This window comes from Linepithema humile, chromosome 4 (assembly GCF_040581485.1).
Source record: "Linepithema humile isolate Giens D197 chromosome 4, Lhum_UNIL_v1.0, whole genome shotgun sequence".
NCBI lineage: Eukaryota > Metazoa > Arthropoda > Insecta > Hymenoptera > Formicidae > Linepithema > Linepithema humile.
Window position 1 is genome coordinate 19201302 of NC_090131.1, and position 17367 is coordinate 19218668.

Here is a 17367-nt window from a genome sequence, read left to right on the forward strand (position 1 = left end):
ATTCGTGCCAACACGTACAAATGACGAGAAAGTTGAGATTTCTCACCGATGACGATCAAAAGATAGATGCATCTCGTCCCGTTGTCGGAACACGGGTCCGCCGTCGGTGATTTTCCGCGGCACGGCGCAGTCACGCGAATTCGTGACCGTATGTACCGCGCGTTGAATCGCCGCGCGCCGATGTGTCACGCTGGTGTGAAACGTCCCGGCACTAGGAAGTGACCCCGAACTGTCGCGGCGGCGACGAAGCCGACCAGCGCGCGTACCTGCCTGCGCACGACCGGTGTCCACGAACAATGGAGCTATCGCGGGGATATCAACACGACGACCGGAGTCCGCCCAGAATCTAACTCCGGATTGAACGGGGGCCCCGACCTCGCTGGGACACGGGACGCGGGTTATCCTCTCCATATCGGTCGGATAGAAATGTCTCAATGCGGATCTCGGAAGAAATCCGTCGGCGGTCGTGGCCGGTCATATCGCCCCGGAAGACATCAAACTCGAGGGGATCCCCCGTTCAATGCTTGCGCTATCTGCGCAAAGGAAATAGTTTGACGTTGCAATTGATGCACGTGGCCCGAGCGAAGCATCTCGGGACATTAATCCTCCGCGCGAAATAGGAAGGAACGGGAAGCAGCAGCCCGAAACTGCAGATTTTATCGCCGTGCAATTTCTAGCGTGGATTTTCCGTTCTTTTCTTTACAATTGTATTGGATGTCGCAAGTATCTCGGACTTTCATCTACGAATTGTCTAATTAACTTATTATTAGAATTGGCCTTTTTTATCGCATATTTGATATTATAAAATTTTTAACCTTATAACAATTTTGTATATCATGGATTATTAAATATTTAAAATTTAAATACATTAAAATTAAGATGCAGAATAAAATTTGGCCATCTCTTTAATTCACTGATATCTAATCTCGGTTAAATTCGTGCATTTGCGATAATTGAGTGAGATATGCCATTGTTATCAATGGAATTTAAGATCGATAATTTTAAAACACTAGAAATATAACAATGCATTTCTAAAATATTTGTAAATATTAGTAATGAATTCGAAAAATCTGTATTTACATCTAATATAAATGTGTGAAATTAATAGAAGAATTTAATTAATTAATTATCGAAGAATTGCAAACATCTATATTTAGAGCTAAATATCAGATATAAAGATACGTTTCTAGAAGTACTAATTCATAGATCATGTTTTATTCTTTTCCGATATTTCGACATTCTCAGTTAGCGATCTATTTTATAATTAGAAACATTTATTAAGAATATGATTCATTCATATTTATTTCTGAATTCTGTGCGTTAAAAATTTACTCGGAGGAAATTATTTTTGCGTTTTTGAGGTACTATAAGGAACAAATATTCTTACAATCGTAAACCTCTCATCGACTTTCCCATACATGGATTCGGTATCAGCTATAAACCCGAAAAAGTCGTAACGTGCCAAGATCGTTGCGAGTTCCGCGCTTTCTTCCTAAATCCCGAACGCTAAGACCACAGCACGGCAACTCCACCCAAAGAGCGGTTTCTCCTAAGCGACTTTCGAGAACCCCATAAACCCAACGATCGTAAAATTAAATCGTCGTCAGATATCATCGTGCATCTCTTGGTTCGCCACTCACGACAGACCCCGGCGGCATAAAGCGAATCGCCTGAAATTAGGAAACGTGCAATTAAATCACTTTTAATTTTACCGAAGCATCTCGTAGTTCGGCTACTTTAAAAAGAAAATAAATACAAATTTAGGTGGAGGGATACAATTTGATGTGACTCAATAATTCTTATTACTTTGTACAAGTACTAATTATTCGGTAAATAATTTATAGCAATATAAAACGTAGCTTTCAATTCCCCAAACCGCATTAAACGGTCCAACATACTAGATTTTAAAAGTATGGGTGGCTCTTTTGGTTCTCGCGTTTACGATACAATGATTGATGATCACTCCAGCGCGTACGAAAGCAGCCAACACAAAAATAATAGCAGTCATAAACTCGAACAAATGTTTAGCGCAACGTAGCGTTTCCAACTGCAATAAATCGACGATACAAAGTTTTCGGCTATTAATTCTCATAGACCGACCTATGAAAAATATACTTCATCGTTATATATTACGTAATTTATACAGTCTGTGTAAAATATCAAAAATATCATTTTTAAAGAATTCCACCAATAAATCATTTTATCCAATCTTTCCGAGAATTCCCAAAGTTAGATATGTTACTATATCTTTATTAAAGTACCATTTTATTATAACAGAACAGTACAGTTTTATTGTCTGTTTTGGAAACTTTAAAGTTTAATTTTTGCACATTTTATGCAATATCTAATATTATCTAATTCTATAATTATCTCCATTGATTGATATTTTCACACAGAAAATAGTGTATCGTTTTACTGCAAAAACAAGTCTCACTCTTCGAAATCTGAGAAATCGATCAGCAGCACTAATTAAGTATCAGCTTGCGACAACGACGACGTCGTGTCTCGCTCGTGTTATCACCTGTTGAGCCGCGGTGCGAACGCAAAGGATGAAAGCGATGGGTTGTCGCGCCTTTCGACGGTGCGTTTGATAAATCGAGGGAACGCGTCGCCGAAAGACGACGCCAGTTTCCGAAACACGTGCGCGGCCGCGTTCTCCCAGCGAACTATTTCTTTCGACGTCGAGCCTCTGATCTCTTCTCCGGCCGACACCGGCACTCCGTCCGTCTGGCCACTTTAGTGCCCGCCGCTCCACGCCTCGCGCGACGGAAGCGGTGGAGGCGGCTTTTAATAGGACGCTCGGCGTCGCGGCGCGCGTGGATCGATGAACTTTGACTATAGGCGGCTCTCTAATAAAGTCACGAAGTAAACGTCAAAGTCAGTTCGCGTTTATCAATTCACTCTCTTTCTCTCTCGACACAAAGTCGACTTTAAATGGATACACGATAATCGAAACTAAAGAAATTATATTTGATTTCAGCAAGAAAAAAACATTGGCTGATAAAAATAACTTTGCACAAATGTGAAACTACATCTCTTCTTTTTCTCATTTCATTTGCTGCTCTTTTTCTTCTTCTCGATTTCATGCAATGGTTTTCACAACATAGCTCTTTTCGCGAAAGTATTACATGGTGAAACATAGCGGTACAGGTCAGAACTTGAAATGTTATTTTACGACTCCTATTATTTGTCAAGTTCGCTTTCTCGAGATTGATCAGCTGAGATTTTTCTCGAGATGGAACAAGGTTTTTATGGATCCATTCTCCTCCGAGACGTCGCTCTGCAACTTGACGAGAGAAAGATACGGATAATGTTGCGATAGATAAGAAAAATGCAGGAGATGAGAAAAGCGGTGATTCTTGAGCGATGCTCATAAAACGGATTATATTTGTTACGAGTAAAGGAAGAAATATAAGAAAGATAAGAGAGGCAGTTTGCGAGACTTTCGCGCATCATCAGAGACTAATTTATAATCAAACATCGACGATCAATAAAATGACGTTTTCGTTACAAAATTTCGAATGTTTAAAATGAGAATTCGAATGTTTCATTTCCTGTTTAAAATGCAACAAAACATAATGAAATTCAAAAAGAAACTTTTTCATATTGGCAACTTTAAAAATTGCGTTTATTACGAAAGCTGTCTTCGCGAAATAAATTTCGAAACTCGGAAATTGCAATCACATCGAGCGTCAAGTTTCATCGTCATGTCAGTCCTATTTCTACCGAATGCGCTATAGTTTTCAAACGGCTGACAGTGATTCAACCCAGCGCGAATACACTCCGCGCGTGAATCATCTTTTCATATCGAATGCGCGATTCATACACGTGAGTTTTCGATGAATCGCGCAAATGATCTGGCACCTTGCATCTCGTGATGTAAGAGGAAGGTCGGCCTCGTTAATCCATTCGCGGGGAAATCGCTCCGTCGCGCGGAACAACGAGCGAAACATACCGTCAATAATGGATTAGTTCGAGCAGCCGCGACGGAATTCAACAAATTATCGGTTGCTCGCCGGTATTTTGCTCGCGGTACAGTTAAACTCGCCGACCCGGAATTTTATCTCGGGGAGGGTAAAATCGCCCGACGCCTCGTTAACTAGCATTCTCCCCCGCCGCTGACCCGCTGGCATTGCACTCGAGAGCAGCGTTTCTTTCCCGGCGCTTTTTCCGGCAACGCGCTCGCGCGATGATTGCCGTGCCGGCTGGCAGCAAAAAGACGCGAGAGATTGGCGTAACAAATGCGCGAAACGCGAATGACGCAACTACGCCGTAGCGGCTTTTTCCCGGATAAAGGAAATGCGCTTGAATTCCCGCACTCGTTTCCTGTCGTCTCTTATTTCTTTTCGGCTCCTTCTCCATGTGAATGCACGTCCTTCTATTATATTCAATGGTCAAATTCGATTTACGAGAAATTTAATTACTATCGACTTAAAGAAATTAATTTTGTGCTTGAATTTTAAATCATATTTACTTCTGTCACAAATATTGCAAAAATATTTTTTGTCCTAATTTTCCTTCGAAGATGTTGAAAAATGTTTACGTTATAATTTGTTTTTTACGTATTTATTTCGATCCTATATATTTATAAGAATAGCCTAGAATCTCTTTAAACAGCAATCTGAAATTAATAATTTTCCTATGACCTGTGAATCTATTTTAAAGACTGCATTTTATATTCACAAAATTAATCATATTTCACTAATTGTAAGCGCTAACTTTATCCATATTAAAGTCACGTCTATTTATATTTTTCACAATTTATTAAACAATCTGAAATAGAAGCAAACCATTACCATTTATTAAACGAATTCAACGATCTTTGATCCCTGACAAGTCCCTATTTAGCCGCAATACGAGAATAGCTTGAAACGAATCCGACAAACGACAGAGCTAGGTCGCGCGCGAAGGAAGAATACGATAAATATTTGAAGTTAACTAATAATAACGACGCGGGACGTCTTAATGGAGAGAGACGTCCAAAAGATGCCGACGACGACGAGTCACCCGCACGCAGCACGCGAGACACATTTACGTAACGCCTTAATGCCATGCATTAAGCGGGTCGCTCCCTTGGCTGAACCCCATCGTCGTCATCGTCATCGTCCAGGAAGTTGTTGCAAAGCCTCATCCACGCAGCCGCGGCCGCAACTTTTCTGAATATCAGCCGCGTGCAAGAATGTTGCCGCGCGCTGCAGTTGCAAATGATAGGTGTGTAGGCGCTAACGACCAATTATTGCGTCTCTCGGGGTAGCGATACATGCGTGCGAAACATGAGGTATTGCCGTGAGAGAACTTCGAACAACTCTTAAAGAATGAACCCAAGAATGCAAAAGAATTGATGGGTACGTGAAACGGGTAAATCCGTCTTTTCAAATGTTACAGAAGAATCGAATATACTTTCAAGAGTTCCCATTTGTCTCATATGCATATCGCATGCAATGTTATTTCAGGCCGACAATAGACACAGTTAACGTCACAAGCACGCGAATGCGATACGAATATGCGCTTATCACTAACCAAAAAAAATACAGCGCTATTATGCTAAAGCAAATTCTAAACAGTCGATTTTTGCACCAAAACTTTCAGTCTTTTTTTTCATAAAACGGAGAAAATACCGTAATATACTTATCGTTCAGTGACTAAATAATATCTCCGATGAAAAGATAATGCATGCCGTCGAAGGAATCAGTGACGGACTTCTGGATATCGCGCGATGAGGATCGATAGCGCGAACGCTGTGGAACGCGTGCGTGTGCGACAAATCTACATCTGCCTCGCGGAGCGATCGACACCGGCGGAAATTGGAAAGTGCCGCGAATGCAACTGTCGGGGGGAGGGGATAACAAAGGGCCGGCATATTGGGCGGAAATAAAATCACCCCCGGGGAAACCAATCACGGCGCTCTCTACATGGCACTTGCAACTGTCGGTCGAACCGAGCAGGTGCGAAAGACTCGATATACTTATACTTTCCGAGAAACGGACTTTTAACGATTCCGCGTCCCGAACGCGTTAGACCCTCGCCGACATTTGGATTTCACGCGAAAAATTAGTACTTACGTGCGTTCCCTTCTTTTGTCCAGGCGATCCTTCGCGCAACGACGCGATTTATAAATGCGAGAAATAACTTCTTACTTGATTATGACTTTTTAATGAATTATTAACTCTATGATATTCAATTTTTTTTATTCAAGAATTAGATATAAGTAATATTTAGAATGATAGTTAAATTATGATACCTCTCCGCAACTTAATTTGACACGTACACTCTCAAATGTAGGACGAAGCAAGATTAATTACTATATTCGCATTACTTACCAAATAAATCCAGGCGTCGACATAAATACGCCAACTAAATTTATATCTTCGTTTACGATTTGTGGTCCCGCTAATATTGCGCATCGTGCGAGCGAAAAGGAAGAAACGTACATCACACGTACGGGCACAATGCCCGTTTGAGGAATGAACATGATGAATGAAAGAGTCAAGCGGTGGTCCCGAAGCCGTAACGTCCACGCTCCGTCCATGATGCCTTTTTGCGCTCGCTCCTTTCTCCTTTCTTTCTTCTTCTCGTCTTCCCGCGCGCCCGTTTTCCTCGCTCTCTTTGACGCGGCCCCGGCTTTGATATTCCTGCCAGAATATCCCACTTATAGTTGGTGCGCGAGCACACGTTCCATCTGTCTCCTTTTCCCTCCCTCTTCGCCGGCAGGGGCGGATCCATATGTAAAGCAATGAAACTTAAGTTTCGGGTTTACAACTCTGTCAAGCGATCCTCGCGGAATAATTCTATTCGGGAATATTCGTCAACTTTTCAAATTAACACATGTAGTGCAAAGAGTGGCAAGACGTGATCACGGAAAGTATTTATGTGAACGAATTATTGTTTAGTGCACTTCTGTAAAATTTTCTTGGGAAAATCGCTCTCCTGAAGAACGTGGGAAAAAAGATAGAAAATAATAATATAATGGTGATGCGCTCCGAAACGTCGCTATCCGTCTTTGCACCAATTCGTCTTATTTTCTTGTTTCTATCTTTCCACATTTCTCTTCCTCTTCACGTCTCTTTTCTTCACGGCGCACGTGAGTACATTTTCCTCACGGTTTCTCACCGAGTCTTTGTCCCGCCGTCAGGTCCGCACGAAGTTGCACGCTTCGAGAATTGCGCGCGACGTTCATCTCGCGCGCTCGCAAGCCGCGAATCCTCTCTTTCAATTTGACGACACGCGAGGGTCAAGGATCGGGAACGAAAGGCTCTTTGTGGGCGAATGTATCGCCTCGTTGCTTGCTTTCGGTCAGGTAGGTTAAACTCGCCTCCGCTTTGTTCGCGCTTTCGTTTCAACGTTGCGGCGTGAATCCGGCGAATAGCGAATCGTGACGATTGCATTAATTTCTCTCCGATGTACTCCGACATTCGAAACAATCCTGCTTACGTCCTACGTATAGTTTTCTTGCAACATACAATGTTGAGACAGTGATATATTTACCCTTTGTTCGTGCGATATAAAAATTTGCCTACAAGTTATTTTTGGTATTTTTTAATTTTAATTTTAATTTATTGATATATAGAATTCAAAAGAAATTAAATAAAACATTTTTGGGGGCTTTTTGCCCCTTTTATCCATGTTTATTATTAATTTATAATTATAAAATTATAATTACAATTGTATATATCGTATCATAAGATAAAAGTATTCAATACAAAGTTATCAATGTTGAAATTAGTGCTCCAGAAAATTGCCATCACCGAATGGCAGGAACTCGCAGGAACGACTCGAAACGATGGTGAATCCCGATCGGAACACGCCCACTTTTTCGCGATTCCAATTAGGCAGACCCTCTCGCAGGGCTTGCTGGGTAGTTGATTGGCGTTGGCTAGACAGTGGTGGAAATTAATGAAGACAATTGGAGGTGGAATGTATGGACGACGACCAAATTCATTTTTACACTTACGCGGAAATCACTTTGAAGATTGCTGCTCGAACATATTCAACCGATATCTTATCGGTGGCAAAGTGTCACTAAAATTTATACAGCATTTTTATCGCTTTAAAAAATCTATTCTTTAAATCCTTTGAATTATCGCAAATTTATATATTTAGCGTTCAGCTTTGATTTTTTATATCTCTAATAGAAAAGAAATATATTAAGAAATTAAGTCCTGTTAATAATTAATCAAATTCGATTTCTATTTTATAATGCAGCACAAAGAGCAACGTTAATTAAATAAGGATTGGCGTCGAATCAACATTAATCACATATCAAATTCCAAGTAATAACATTTTAAATCCGGCAATATCCCACACTCGCCCCCGCTCATCGATAAAGGATGGCGATCACGTTTTCCCACTATTCTTCACCGTTATTCCTCTGTTGCAATACCGGGCCGACGGAGGATCGCCGAATAATACACGCGTTCAATAACATATCGTTTGGAACGATCCGCTGTGACGATCGCGTAGAGAAGCGTGACTATGTAACGAGGCTCGATGTCCATTGCGTAGTACTTTCGAATCTCAGGACGGGTCAACCGGCGAGGTGGCATACATATTCATGCCGAGTGTTTACCTAAGGCCAGAAAAGAACTGTTAAGAACCGAGGCGAGGTATCACATTAATACGAGGGTACTCGAGGGATCCTACGAATACGTAGGTATATGCAAATGACACCGTTCCCGAGCGGAGGGACGGGGGAGAACTCTTAAATCACACATCGGGACTACCAATAACACGCTCGGAGCCGGCGCGTACGCGTAGAAGAAGCGTTCTTTGTGTTAGAGAGAAAAAGACAGACGGAGAAATCTAATAAAAAAAGGCGATTTTATAGCTCTCGGGGTGCTCGAGAGTAAAAAGAATGCCAGCGTCAGCAACGAGCGACGAAACGATGGAAAAATGCCGGATTATGGCCGAACTTTCACGATTAAGAGGAAGCCGCGCTCGCCGGATCCCTAACCCGTCGGTCGCAATAATCGGGCGAATAAAAAATCCCCGTAGAGGGGAATGAACGGCCGGGCGGGGCAAGAAGTTAAACACATTTGACTATGTGTTTCGGCGGAAACGACAATAAAGCTGCTTTCGCCCGTATCGTCTCCCCCGCGTACATTATCGACGTCGACGACGACGACGACAACGACGGTCAGGAAATCTCTTGTTCTTGCCTTCCTCTCTCTCGTTCTCTTGCTCTCGAGAAAGAAGTCGGGGCGAAAGGAGAACGGCGCGTTTTTATCACGAGTAATTCAGGCTGCCACGTACATATACGGTCTCTAATAAATTCGTGAATGGCCACACCGCGAACGAAACGTCCTATACGCCCACGCGTACTTTTACATACACACATACAGAACACACGTACACACACACTCATGTCCCCTTCGCATGCATACGCGTTCTCGGCTCGCATAGGGTACCGGATCGACCGACCCGATGGGGGTACCCCGGGGAGAAGGCAGGATAGAGAGAAAGAGAGACGGAGAATGTGAGAGGGAGCGGATATTATCGCCAAACGTTAATTTGGCCGAGGCCCGGCCTACCTTCCAATTTTCGAGCCCTTACACGCCCACTTACGAGATTGTCCGTTAACGCTCCGAAACGTCGGGACGCGCATATTCGACGCCCGCGTTTCCCGGTTGTAACAGCGTCGTCGTGCGTGTCCCCCGTGACAAGCGTGACTCGCGCACGCACGGGTTTCTGCGAGGTTTATATCAAAATTGAGGATCGTATCGTTTGACAAATTTGCGGTCGACCTACCCTATCATAATCCCGTAGCCGAGGACAGAAGGAATTAAGTCTGAAATCACCGGTTTCGATACATTTATATCTTTATAAAAATAAATGCTACAGGTACAATAAATCCAATTGAAGATTCTAGAAATACGATTAAAAAGTTTTGCGCTCTTGTCAAAAAATAGGAAATACACAGTACGTCACAGCTTATATTAAGAATCATAAATTCAACATTAAAACTGGAGGAGTTTAAGTAAATTAAGCTTGATAACAAAACCTTAGATTTAGGTATGGGAAAATGATAAATGGATACGATTTGCGGCTTATATCATCCGTGACTATGCTCGATCCAACCGCGGAAGCGCACGTGAGATAGCAGAGAATACGAATAAGCAACAAAAATGTACGCTTTACCACGTCTGTAGCGTGTACGTGGTGGCGATTCGGATGAACGCTAAATACATAAGAACGTGTACACCAACACGAAAGCAAATGTATATAAGAAAGAGCGAGAGAGGGAGAGAGAGAGAGAGTAAGGGAGAATAAATACGATTACGCCTGTAAAGCTCCACGTCGCGGCTTGGATGCGTTCGTGATGCGCAAAAAGTAGATGCATCGGACGGTACATGCATCTATAAACGCGTAAACGCGAACGAGGACGGGGCTCGTATAAGTGAAAAACAGCAAAATAAGAAGCGGCACAATGCCCAGCGTCCGCAACGCGGTAAAATACATTGTTGTTCGATGAAATTGGAACACGAGGAAACAGATAAGATATTTTTGCACGTGTACTATATAATAAATGATTATATTTTAGAAGACGTATTTTTTTTTATCAATCAATAAACATTTATAGAAGTGTATAAATAAAGCAGCAAATAAATGTATAAATAATATTGATGGAGTCTTGTTGAAGAAAGATAGATAATATTGATAAAGTGATACATCAAACTCCTTCGCGATTTAATTTCTCATTTCACTGAATGGTTATGTGATTCTCATCGATTCGCGAATTTGAAATAAATCGACGCGAAATAGGGAGATGTCGTCGTTGCGTACCTCGACTTACGGAGCGCGTATTAGCGTGTGCGAGAATGCTCGCGGTAAGAACCGGTTATATAGGAACCATCCGCCACCTCTTCTCTCTCTGCACCTTCTCCTCTTCTTCCTCTGCTTATCCGCCGACCTTTCGTTCCTCCATCCTCACCGGCAAACCCACCGGCTACATAATGCGGCAACTCTCGTATGTGTGTGTGTGTGTGTGTGTGTACGTGTACGCATGTACAACCGCTAGCTAGTGCATACCCGCACGCGTAAACGTACGGGGTGTTTGAGCTACTGAAGTCAAGTTATGCAAAAACATAATCCCTTTGGTGTATAAAGACAAAAGGTTTTCGGCAAATCGAGCTTGAAATAGATTAGTAAAAATTAATTTTCTTTTTCTATTTCATGCAAATTTTTAGTGAAATATTGGTATAAATTAAATTATAGCGATATTAATGTTAAACATTGTAATGTACTAAAAAAGATAATGACTGGTCAATTTTTTATTTTTGAAAAAATTATGGAAGAAAATTGTAAGTTATTTCTGAAACACCGTGTATAAGGACTGGTACATACACTTGCGCGATGCTTCGACACCATGGGCGCCTGCCTATCTGACGTTGGGTGCTTACGAGGGCGAGTTCGCGTCTTTTCTTTTTCTCCCTTTCCTGACCTGGCTACCGACAGGCCGTAGGGACGCCGCTGATCTCCCTCGCCCCTCTCGCACTCCCGAGACTCCGCCGAGGCGTCAGCATCTCGCGAATGTTTCACGGATAGTCCTGGAATTCGCTGCGCGAAAACGGCGATGTTGCGTTGCATCGCCGTACACTGCCGGAAATACGATCTTCGATAAGCAGTCGCTGTAGGCTCTCGAGGCTTGAAAGTAGACTTTTAGCGAAATGTGTGTAGAAATGTATATTTGAGATCTGAGAAAATGCGTCTACAATAATCATTTCTTTAAGTCCACTGATTATCAAAATATATGATAAGTGATATATGCAAACAAATATTAGTTTGTTATAATAAATTTTTATCGTATATGGAACAAATAATATTTTAACAGTACTTATTATTGTTATGTGATTAAAATAAAGTAAGAATGATATCTTCGATCGAGTTGCTTATGAATCTATTTTTCTTCTGTTACAGATTTCGAATAGACAACACAGATCACATAATCGATGTGAACAAAAATAATGCAGCGTTCGAGTACGATCAGGTCAATCTAATATGTCCTGTGTACCCGGACATGTATGTCGATGATGATACGGAGAAGTACATCATCTATAATGTAAGTTAATTTTTGTATAATACTTATTTTAATTTATTGTAATAATTAATAGCGCACGTTAGAAGTTTATACCAATTGGCAGAAATGATACTACGTGAATATCTTATAATATATTATTATTATCTTATTTTTTAATCGTTCTTTGAAAAATTTATTGCACTTTCCATCTTGATATATTTATTCGCTAGATAGAAAAATATAACGCGATGCCTTGCCAGTCAAAGCAAGGATAAAAAATTGTCGATTAGAGTCTGCCAATGTTTAGACAGCTGCTGCTACTTGAAACTGGTTCTTTAACCCGCTTTCATTATATTCCCAAAACGACATCCGCTCCTCAAGAAGTGTACTATGTTACCGAAATGTAGATTAAACTGAAAGAATTATTAAACACACACATCTGTACAAGTACGTTGCGCAGACCTCGCGACCTTTTCTATTTTTAATCCTTATTCGATACATTTGATTCTATCAATTGATTTTATCTTTGGATAAAAAAAGTTACATCCATGAAATTTAGTTTATTCATCGCTTAATTATTTAATCTCAGTTATTTGCTAATTTGCTAATTAATTTACCACAGAGTCTAATTATTATTTTTGATAAAAAATAATTCTCCTTCAAAACTAACTGTTGCCAAGATAAAAATTTCGTATCACTCTTTATGTTCTTATAAACTTTTGTTTACTTGAAAAATAATTTCGAGTATTGTGGCAAATTCTCGGCTTTTGCAGATGTAGTCATCAGACATTCTAGCAGCATTCACCCTCTTGAGCGAAGCAAAACTTCTCAAAGCATCATTCCTGCGTTGGAGGCGATCTAATCGCTTCGGTCCACTTGATTGCTCCTCCACCCTCCGTCGTTCATCTTCTCATTGTTTCCGTCATTCTTCCTACGCGACGATTAGGTTCGACAATGAAGCCCTTTTCCGCAAGAGAACAGGAAAAACTCCTGTACACTGTACAGGAGTTGTCTGTTGTCTGTCAACCCCTCATCTTGCAGAATGCCTTATTTTGATATAAACTTTTCATTTGTATCACGCATCTTTATTATAGATTTTGATATTAATCAAAAATGTTAAGGATATTTCTATGCTTCTGATAAACTGAATTTAATCTCGCAAACTACACAGATAAATATTATTTACAAATAAATTATTATTATTGTTAGATAGGTCTTTCTATATTTTATATTTTATTCATAAAAGTATACACATATATACGTGTCATGATAAGAACATGTATACTTAACATAGACGTCTGCGGAGCGCGAAGCACAGAAGACTCGTTTTTGCCACATGTCGCTACGTCAATTTTTCGCCGAATTATAACGTTGTAAAAATCCGACGTTGACGCATCGTCTATGCGTGTACACGTGCGTTGTGTAATATGTGCGTGCATTACGCAATGTTATGTAACGATTATGGTAAACTGGTCAGCTGGTCAACAGTAGTAGCACGTGCTCTATATAGGTCATTCGCTTATTTAGTCATATTATTGCGACATCGTCGGTCAAAATCGAAGTTATTTGAGATTTCACTCGATAAGCGATACACATAAGTGTTGAACTTTCATAGAGAAAAGTTATAATGAAAAACTAAGAGTTCAAAATTATTTACCTCGAGTGATCGATTTGTAAGATATCGATTTACCATACAAATAAAGTCCTTTCAATGCAACAGCGAAAAAAAAACCGCGAAACGGCTGCTATTAATTAGCGTGCCAAATTTTAAGATTAGAATACTCTAGTCGCGATTTGACATGAGACAAGATCGTGTCGCTTGATATATTTTCGCAGTCGCAATGAGCATTTTCAAGACATCGTATATAATGCTGAGACGGCAGCTTTCACAGTGCATAGTCAATCAGCGATTAATGTCACTGCGTCGCGTCGATTGTGCCGTCGCAAATGTCTGCAGGATTTTTTTCGGATTACAGGTGTCCAAGGAGGAGTACGAGACATGTCGGATAACGAATCCCAGTCCGCGAGTAATAGCGGTGTGCGACAAGCCGCACAGAATGATGTACTTTACCATCACCTTCAGGCCGTTCACGCCACAACCCGGGGGCCTCGAGTTCCTCCCGGGCCACGATTACTACTTCATCAGCACCTCGTCCAAGGACGATCTCCACAGGCGCATTGGCGGACGGTGCACCAGCCACAACATGAAGGTCGTCTTCAAGGTCTGCTGCAACAACGAGGCCGAAACCTCCTCCTCGGCGACATCGCGTAACAACTGTAAGTATTTCGAACGGACGTTTTTCGTGGCGAAGAGTCGAAGGGTACAAGAATCGATTGTTAGAGGCAGAAAGGACGAGTGTATCTAATTAAAATGAAATATTTCTGTTTTACTTATAAAATAATTACATAAACGGACGGATCTTTTCTTGTCTTTTTATCATTGAAGATTCGCCACCGCATGACGATTCGTTGCGTGGGTTCACTCGCGTGCGCTTAACGCGAAACAATATTCCGAAATACGAGTCGTCGCTTCCCATGGAAGCCAACGCGCGCGGTGGCAATTATATTCTAATTTCTCAATTATCATAATCTGAAATTACAGGCGTCGTTTGCGCGAGGGACACCGCCTTTTCATTTCGCGTGTAAATCACGTTCTTAACTCTTCACGCTTTCTCATTCCGCGCGACCCTCCCAGTCGAAGACGCGCATCCTGAAAAAAAAAGAGAAACATAAACAGGGAAGGAAGCTCAGGGAGACGAAACAGAAATGGGTCATAAATTCATTATCCCGTAATCAGTTACGTGAGGCACGGCTACCATAACGGACGATGTACTCGTTTGTTTCGCGCGTTAGTTCGCCTTCGAGCTCATTTCCCCTTCGCCGTCCTATCCATCTCCTCCCCCACGTTCGTCCCGTCGTCTCTCTTTCGCTCTTAAATAATCCCTATCGATTATAATCCTCGCCATGCGTTATTTGTTGCGGTCGGGGGGACCCCGACGCTGCGTCCTGTAGCACAATAAATTTGACCATTTCATTTCACCCTGCTATTCTCTCCCCAATTCGTTCCGAAGCATCCTCGAAGCGTCCTCTCGTTTCTCCTTCGGCCTCCTCGTTTTCTCCTCCTCCCCGTTCCCCCTTTCTCTTCCTGCCACCTCCGCCCCGGCAGAGACGATTCATGCGCCATAATGACTAGCTATTTCGCCGGCCGGGAACTCTGAACTCTCTCTCTCTCTCTCTTTCTCTCTCCGCCTCGGCGTCTCGGGCATTGAAGATTCCACAGCGAGACCCGACCTCGCGTCCACGGTAGACGTCAAGAGTTCGCGCGCGGCTACTTCCATACAATTATATCACTGGGAGGCGCGTACCTTCCCAGCCGCGAGTTTTATTTCCGAAGGGTTAGCAGGTACAGCGTCAAGTTATGCGTTTGGAATAATACGGTAACGATCGACGGGCTCGCGGTGGGAAAGTGTGAATATGACGAAGAGTGCTTTTCCATATATTCAATCGTAGTTTCTGAAATTGTTTATCAAAAACGACGGCGTTTTCTTGTGCAATTTTTTAATGGTGTGTTATTTAAGAGGAAAAAAAAGAATTTTTTATACAAAATTTAAATGTTTAAATAGAATAAGTCAATCAAAATTATAAAACAATTTTATAATATTAAGAAATACATTATAAAGAAATTGATCAAGAAAAAATATATTTAAATGCTTGAAAATAGCGCAAGTAGAACTAGAAATAAATCTTTTGCAATAATCTAAATAAATTCTAACTAAAAAAAATTGTCACGATTAACTTTAGCTTTTCCTTTCAAAATATGTTCAATTACGTCAGCACACAAAATGGTTTTTTTTTCTTAATATTTATACATATAGAATGGTACATATAATGTTCAATTCTAAGCCTCGACGATAAGATACATTATATTTCAAGCAACCAGTTTATTTCAGCGTAAAAATGCGAATCTTCTGTAACAAGCTGCACCGCGAGCAGACTCGATCTCGTTCCGATGTTCCGTAACGACGGTCAGTCGCGCTGTTAACCGCCGTCGATTATTCTTCAACACCTGCGCGACTCGCGATCGAGCCGCATGGAACGGCGAAGAGGAACGCGTAATCACTAACGCCATTCGTTTTCCAGCCGTAGCCGTGACCAGCAGCACCGTGCCCAGCAGCAGCTCGACAAGCACCGCGGTTTTGGGCGGTGGATCCCCCAGACTGCCGCCCCCGCAGCAGCCGACCGTCCACAGGGGCGGAGATTATTTCTACCCGGTGGGCACCAACGTTCATCATCATCACGATCATCATCAAGCAGGCACGGCGGCGCCGACTCACGTGCCCCCGCAGGTCATCTACCCTCCGCATCCGCATCAACCGCAGCCGCCGATTCACAATGGATCGCCGTCCTCGCCGCCGATCACGCCGCCCAAGACCTCGACAGGTCAAAAGAAGAAGAACAGTACGTATCACGCCGTCGCGTCACCGTCACGCTCCGTCCATCTGTCTATCCGTCGGTCTCGATTGACAAAATTTCGTTTTGGAGGTCTCGTTTTCTCGCGTGGCCTCACTTTTGTGTTTTTTTCATATTTTTTATATGATCTAGTCGATTGGTACCGGACTCACATCGAGATACCGATCGAGATCCTGTAGAGTCATCGGGCAATTTATGAGAATCAGACTAGTCTGTTATTTTCTTTTTGTTCGACCGAAGAGTACTTGTCATAATTAAATCACGCTTCAAAATGAAATATGTTATAATAATTATTAACGATCATTGCAAATTGTTAATTGACAATCGGAGCGTCGGCGATGTCGGGTATGTCAATTTGGTTTCTTTTAATACACTTATTCAAATCTCTCTCTAATGAACGAATATCTATTAACTACGATCTTCTATTACCTTTCAATATCCAGGCCAAATTATAGTAGAAATAATAATGACCGTCAATTATTGCAGATTGTATTCTTCTTCATTTTGTTTTGCGCTCTCATTCTAACTCATTATTTCCTTCATAGCTGACATGTCTTTCCGATTCTTCCATCGCATAATGTTTTCGATGATAGATATCTATTTAGCGCCGCATTTATAAGATAAGAGTCAGATCTCCTTATTGTTCATTCTAAATGTGTAAATACGCGCGTCTTCGCGTACACCAGCCGGCAAAGCGCAATGTCAAGATCCAATCGAGGTGATGAAAACTGGCCGAAAGCCATCTGTCGATCTTGGTATTGCTCGCTCGTCTTTGCGTCGACGTTTACGATATAATTTGACTTCTAAATGCGCCGCGTACGCGCACGCATTTACATTTCGCCGATAACCTGCGTGCGGATAGCCGCTCAGCCATTAACGGCGCC

The 17367-nt window shown here is 41.8% G+C and overlaps 1 protein-coding gene across 1 annotated transcript in view; it reads left to right on the forward strand.

Annotated features, from left to right (window-relative positions):
• Positions 1–17367, forward strand: part of LOC105672660 (uncharacterized) — a 52949-nt gene that overhangs the window by 25301 nt on the left and 10281 nt on the right. Inside the window, 3 exon segments of the mRNA XM_067354085.1 lie at positions 11914–12055; positions 13990–14290; positions 16154–16471. Of these exon segments, the coding sequence (XP_067210186.1) occupies positions 11914–12055; positions 13990–14290; positions 16154–16471 (761 nt within the window).